The sequence below is a fragment of the Triplophysa rosa genome, linkage group LG7 (assembly GCF_024868665.1).
Source record: "Triplophysa rosa linkage group LG7, Trosa_1v2, whole genome shotgun sequence".
Classification (NCBI taxonomy): domain Eukaryota; kingdom Metazoa; phylum Chordata; class Actinopteri; order Cypriniformes; family Nemacheilidae; genus Triplophysa; species Triplophysa rosa.
In genome coordinates this window covers 25,733,201-25,740,467 of record NC_079896.1, presented here as the reverse complement: position 1 = coordinate 25,740,467, position 7,267 = coordinate 25,733,201, and the positions used below count along the sequence as shown (strand labels likewise).

At 38.7% G+C, this 7,267-nt stretch overlaps 1 protein-coding gene across 2 annotated transcripts; it reads left to right on the top strand.

Annotated features, from left to right (window-relative positions):
• Positions 1-2,636: 2,636 nt before the first annotated feature.
• On the top strand, positions 2,637-7,044 carry ptger1a (prostaglandin E receptor 1a (subtype EP1)). 2 transcript variants are annotated; one of them, XM_057338315.1, is made up of 3 exons: positions 2,637-2,703; positions 4,269-5,238; positions 5,760-7,044. In XM_057338315.1, exons 2-3 carry the CDS (start codon positions 4,390-4,392, stop codon positions 6,027-6,029), a joined length of 1,119 nt encoding a protein of 372 aa, XP_057194298.1. In that variant the 5' UTR covers positions 2,637-2,703; positions 4,269-4,389; the 3' UTR covers positions 6,030-7,044. The 2 variants fall into 2 exon arrangements, with proteins under 2 accessions (XP_057194298.1, XP_057194297.1); XM_057338314.1 differs by lacking the exon at positions 2,637-2,703 and adding an exon at positions 3,244-3,680.
• The last annotated feature ends 223 nt before the right edge of the window (positions 7,045-7,267 follow it).

Sequence of the window (7,267 nt, the reverse complement as noted above, 5' to 3'; positions counted from 1 at the left end):
ACCAGGGTCATGACTAGAAATTCCCCCAGACATCAATTACCTTAAATTGAGAGCAAATGGAAACTTTTGCTTAAGTCTCAACTGCGTCTCACATATTTCTACTGAGAAAATGAGGCTGAAATCTCATAAATCTCTACCTTAGAGATGTCAAGTCTGCAATCAAAAGTCAATATTATTGAAGATCTCTCTCGATATCAACTCAAACATTTCTCATCAAATTTACCCAAATCCAGATGATTTGACCTCTACAATCGACATTCATTTGACACCTCCAAACTTTTTGTGCATTTCAACAATTTGTTTTTGTTCTCCTAAGACATTTTAGAAGAAACATCTGAAACCGAGTTGATACGCAACTCAGAACTCCATAAAGTCTACGAAAGAGGAATCTCTGAGCAATAAAATTTTCCTCTGGAATGAAACTCTCTCAGGTTTTACCCGTGAATAAAAACCGTCCAGTTCATGCATGCTAGCATCTGGATTCCTCCATCTTGTGTCTACTTGATTCCCAGAACCCTTCTTTTCTTTCCAGTTGCCACCTTGGTTTCTTACACATCTGCTTTGTAGGCAAGACACGTCACAATCCGCCCTCATCTGCAAACGCTGCGTTAATTGGTTGCGAAAGACCGATCGGTGGAAGACTGTGACCTTTTACAAATCATATTACCGGGACACTTAATGGCCTTATTCAAATAAGGCGTTTTCAGACCTGGAATAAAAACAGCACAGCTTCCGAGCGAGATGTGTAGTGTCATGACTCATCCCGCGTGTCTTGTTTCAATGGGATGCTAAAGTGCACAACACGACCTGGAATTCATCTCTGGTTTTTATTGTCCAATACTCCTCTTTCAAAAGCGAACACATGGCCCATCAGTGAACGTTTTAAAGCAAACAAATGAGTTTAATACAACACAGACTATAAAGCTTGACTGCTGCTTCAGGATTTTAGGAAGAACTGCCCACTGATTAATACAGACCACATTCCAATCCACAGAGATCCGTTTCTGGAGCCCAATGTCTATGGCCATGCCAGGATAAATACCTGTTTTCATTTCTTATGCCAGAGGGAGAAAACGCGCATCTGGGCAGATTTGTAATGTCTGGCAATGAAAAACAATGTTCCACCTCTGTGGAAAGCTAGAAACCCCTGCCGTCTTCTGACTTTTTGCCACTTTACCTTCAAACAAATTGAATCTGGGAATCTAAAGGTCCTGACTCACTCTGACACCTTTTGATTTCAGCCTGCGATGAAGTTGTTTTTATTTTAAGAGTAATCTTACCCATTTACAGTCAAATCTTTTCTTCTGTTCCGTGCCCTTTTCACATCATATTCTGATCTCGATTTGTAGCTTCCGTCTTCTGACGTCTGACATGTAAAAAACCCGCTGTCTCTGTCAGAGAGTCAAAGCTTTCAGACTTGCTCTTGGAGACCAAAATCAAACAGGATCCAAATGGCCACGTTCAGTGGATTATTAACTCAATAGAGAACCAAAACTCTCTACATGGAAAATTTCGCCTTTGCCAACACAAACCCAAACGTGTGCTCCACATTTTGAACATCACATCTTTGAAAAGATAAAATGCATTTCCTCTGTTCGCTTTAAAGTTCCATGTCAATAGTCTAATAAAGTGTTTATCATAATAAGCCCTGTGCATCAAAATATCAAAGCATCAAGTGCTTTCTGAGAACAGTTTCACCACACAATTTGTAAAAACATGTTTGCTTTACAACCTCCATATAATTCAGACTTTGAACGTTTTTTGCAGTGTCCTGCCTTATTTCATGATATTGCAACTTGCATGAATCTGATTAAATTGAGTTACTTTTCATGTTTATTCTGCATCACATCAAAAGTTTGTAAATATTTTTTTTTGCTTTAGTAAACAATGATTCCAAAAATGAGACTGTCCTCTAAAAAAGAACAGGTGGTCAAAAACATATACAATCTTTTAACTTTTTGACATTTGGCTCACCATGTATATGAATTGTTTACTTAAAACATACCTGTTCCGCATTTATTTAACTAACCAATAACTCTGTATGTCTATCTGTCAAAAAAAAACCTTGTTGTTCATTCTCTCCTTTGCTTACTCCAGCTTTAATCCTCTAGTAGCATGGCCTTGTAAACTAACGGTACTGTTTAGCGTGTTGACACAATGTTTATATGCTCTCCTAGTCGCTTGGGATAAAAGCGTCTGCCAAGTGAATAAATGTAATAAATGTACATTGACGTAACTCCATTTTTTACATTTATAGAGGTCTTCTTGAGTGAACTTGCAAATAATTGTTCAAACAACTCATATTTTTAAGTTAATGAGGAAAACGTTTGGTTACAATGAATGAACTTATTAAAAGAAGTTCTGTGAACATTTTCATGGACTTCTGCTCAATCAACACAACAAAATGAGTTGTTTGAACTTTTTTGAGTTGGGTCTTTTACAGTGTGCTAAAGGTCAATATTAAAACACATAAGCTAGACAGGACAACTTCTAACCTCCCATGTCACTTCTGTGATCAACATCCCAGTTTCTCTCCCTTTCAAATACATCCAGGCCATGTATACAAATATTGCTTTCAGTCGGATTCCAAAGCGCAAGTGTGAAGCCACTCCAGACTGCCAGAGTGCTGAAAAAGCAAGCAAGCAAAGACACCTGTCTTCAATGAACATCTGGTTTAGTGAAACATTCGAGAGTATGTTCAAGGTCAGTCTGTGTGTGTGAGAGAGAGAGAGACTAAATCAGGGATCTGTTTATCATTACAAACTATAATAACTGAATTACATTTATAATTATTTAATGTCTTATCAAGCTTGACTGACTGAACAGATCATTTGTAATACACTTTAAAAAGCTCTTAAAAGTTATCTTAATATGTCAGACTGTAAAGAATCTTTAACATACACACAACCCATTCTGTTGCAAAATTTTTTTTTGTAAGATTCAATAGGACATAAAAAGTAAGAAAGAAATTGTTTTTTATAAGAACTTGCAAGTACCTGATAGAAAGACATAACAAAAACCTGCTTACTTTTACTAACATTTACCTGCATTTTTATATGTTTGAAATAGGATTGAAATGTAATTGTTAACGCTAATCTTTTATTATTTGAAATAAAGAAACGTTTGGTTAGAAGCAAATGTGTCTGGCTGATCGTATGGGTGATTGACATTGAGTTTCGTCGAGGTGGGAGGGGTTATATACTGCAGCCTCCGTCTCGAGACACTTGAAACTGAAGTGGAGGCGTCTGCAAGAGGATGAACTTCAGCTCCGCGAAACATGTATCAATCGGTATTGCGTCATTCCGATCGGCAACATTGATCTCTAAAGGAAAATTAGTGAATCTATTGCAATACTGTTTTCTGAGTTAAATATGATCTGCCCTTTTGGGTTATATGGATCCGAAGATGCGCAGCAGTAAACGGAGTTTTTCTTTTACGCACACCAGTTAGGTGTTTAAAAATCCATTGAAATTTTAAAACATTTTTTAAGAAATATACCTGGATTCACATTGATGGTTTTACAAAATATTTACAATTACTGCCGTTTGGGTCTTTCAAACTTTTTACATTTTTTATTTACCTTTATTAACATTTGATTTATTATCGCACGTGATAGAAATTGTTTTGATCTAGGCCTATGGACTGTTTTTAACTCAAATGGAACTGCATTACATTTGACGGTAAGCACTTATATTGTTCTTACTGTATATACTGTGCATACTGTATATGCTGTGTCATAACTTGTTCCAGCATGTTTATTTATGGAATGTCTTCTGGAAAGTGCTCACATTTTTAGTGCTCATATTAATGACTTACTGTTTCTCTTTTTGAGAGTGAAATGTTGACCGCATGCAGGGCCACAGAATATCGGGGTCAGAATGTTGAGGAATGTTTCTAAACAACTTGTGCCTGTCCGTATATATAGCCTCTGTCAGGACTTGTCTGTTTTTTGTTCTCTGTCAGCTTTGGTGTGGCCCTGAATTGTTTTTCATATTTCATATGCTTCCATTTTATGGAAGAAAATAACGATCAGATAAAGACATGAAAAATGATTGGGATAAATCTCATTTAAGCAGAGTTGCAAATGTTATTATGTTTCTTGAAGGTTATCTGTGCTAAAATAACCCATGGTTGGGTGAAATATCGATAAACCTAATGATTTTAGAAAACGTCCATTTTTGACCCAACCATGGGTTTAAACAGTCCAGTAAGTGTGATGATCCAGTTTTGGCTTTTTCAGCATCCTAAAGCTCTCCGTTTGTTTACAGGTTTAAATAAAAAAAAGAATCCCTGGTTTTCAATGTCGTCTTGGACTTTTGGGTCTCCGCCCTTTCAGCATCCCTCCGTGAAGATGCGACCCCCGCATCTCAATACTCCACTGAGGTAGCCATGCACCACTGCAATACATCCGGCCTTGTGCCACTCAGCCCCTTTGCCAATCACAGTCAGTGGGAGGGTCATGTGACCTCTCCATCACTCCCAAATCTTGAAAACGTCACCTCGGACCGTCCCATGAGCGGCCCTATAGCTGCCATGCTGTCAATGACCCTGGGCATCCTGTCTAACATTGTGGCTTTACTCATCCTGGCAAACGCGTATGCCCGCCTGCGACGCCGATCCAAAGCCTTCCTCCTGTTCGCCAGCTCTCTGGTGGCCACAGACTTCGTGGGGCATGTCATACCTGGTTCAATAGTCATGAGGCTTTACCTTTCCGGAGGCGTACCCTCTACAGAATACAACAGGTCGGATCCATTATGCCAGTTCCTAGGGGGCAGCATGGTGTTTTTCGGCCTGTGCCCGCTCTTTCTCGGTTGCGCCATGGCGGCCGAGAGGTGTTTGGGGGTCACAAAGCCACTGCTGCACGCTTCGCTGGTTACGATCACAAGGACAAAAGTCTCGCTTTCATTTATCTGGATGGCGGCTCTTTGCGTCGCCCTTCTACCCTGCTTCAAGCTGGGCTCGTATACCTACCAGTACCCTGGCACCTGGTGTTTCATTAAAGTTCTGGAGGATGTCGAAGAGGCAGACGTGGCTTTCGTTATGCTGTTCTCCGGTCTGGGGATGACAACTCTGGCTGTCGCTTTGGTCTGTAACACGGTGAGCGGACTGACGCTGGTGTTGGCCAGGATGCGCAAGCAAACCTGTAACCGTCGGTCAGCTAGGTCTCATGACATTGAGATGGTGGTGCAACTTGTGGGTATAATGGTCACGTCATGTATCTGCTGGAGCCCTCTGCTGGTGAGTATGAGTAATATGCTAAAAAATATGCTGATTTTTCGAACGTTCTTTTATATATTGTCTGGTGTTTTTATTGTCTTTTATTTTGTATTGTCTGTAGTGTGGTGTTTTATTGTTTGTATTAAGCATTTTCATACACAGTGGCATCTATTTGGGTGTTTTTCTTTACAAATGGTCTCAATATCATAATGTAGTTCATCACAACATGGTCCATGTTTTAGGTTTTATATTACTTCACAACCTAGCAAAATATATAAAACCCCTGCTTTATTTTTGTATTGTTTTTTATTCATGTTTATTTGATTTCTTTTGTGTCTCATAAATATATGAATACTTTTGGGGGCACCGCTTGCTCACACGTACAATAAATGTACAACCTGCTGAGTTAAAATTGATAGTTCTGTGGACGGGTTGCTATGTGAAACTGACATCTGCAAATGAAAAACAATGTTGTAAAATGTTCCTAAAGCCTGGACGTTCTGCGATCATAAATAATCTTTCTTCTGTCTTTTTCTCTGTAGATTGTTGGCCTAATTACAGTAACACAGTCGTACGAGGGCTCTATAGGAGATGACCTTCCCACCTATAAAACCCTGATGATAATGGGGGTGCGAATAGCTTCGTGGAACCAGATCCTGGACCCGTGGGTCTACATTCTTCTCCGCCGAGCCGTCCTCCAAAAGATTTACCTCATCACCAAACGTCAGACAGATTTCAAACAAAACACTTTACGCTGCTGGGAGATCCATTCCTTTCCCAGTTCCGAGAAAAATACTGTCAGTAGAGTATAAGAGTAAATCATCATACTCAGACATTGTAAAGTGAAGTTTGAATGATGATAAACATGGTCACATCTGGGGCATTTCACACTATGTGTCCAATGGGGGTGTATAATAGTTCTGTATTTCTCCTTCCTTTGCAATGATCTCCTATGTTAAGTCATGGAGTGATGATGAATGTATTTTTTTAAACGGATTTGCACAGAGATGGACATTCCTATTGCTTTAGCTTCTTTATACATTCCTGTTATTCCCTTAATGCACAGTATACAGTAGTTATTATTTGAAACATTCACTGATACAGTATTGTGCATTTAAGACTACTTACAATGTGTAACAATAGCTTGGGCTAAAAAAAAGAGACAGCTGCAGGGACAGCGCAAACCGGTCGCAAAAACAATGTTAACTTTGTTTTACTGGACGAAAATCACCAAACCTTAATTCATCAAACATTTAATGATTGTAAGTCTTTGTACAGCATTAAAGGGACGGTTATGAAAATTCTGTCATCGTTTACTTACCCTCAGATAGTTCCAAACCTTTACAAATTTCTTTGTTCTGCTGAACGCAAAGAAAGATATTTTGAAGAATGCCAGTAACCAATCAGATTTCATCCCCTATTGACTCCTGTAGTATTTATTTTCCCTAACATGGCAGTAAATGGGGGATGAGATGAGATTACTGACATTCTTCAAAATATCTTCCTTTGTGTTCAGCAAAACAAAGAAATTTACACAGGTTTAGAACAACTTTAGGGGAAGTAAATGGTGACAGAACTGTCATTTTTGGGTGAACTGTCCCTTTAACATTGAATATATATCAAGCCAGTAAATTTTTGTGGTGAACATATTTTTCCTGAAAGAAGCTAGTTTTCCACATGCTTATCTGATATGTATGTTATTGTGGATAAATGTGGATGTAAACAATTTTATTATAATTTTTTGCTTGTGTTATCCCTCCAATTTTCTGGAGGCTACCTGTGTTGTTTTATATTGAAAGCATTATACATAATAAATCAAAAGCATGTTCAACCTCATTTCTGTTGCTAACTGTGATTTTTTTGTTTATTAATTTTTCTGTTCATGAAGTAAGCTTAATAATATAATTCCTGTTATGTAGTGCCTTTTAAAACTATTAATCATCGCCCAAAACGCTCCACCGACGACGCCATCTCCGCCGCACTCTGGCCCTCACTCATCTGGACAATAAAAGCACTTACGTCCGAATGCTCTTCATAGATTTTAGTTCAG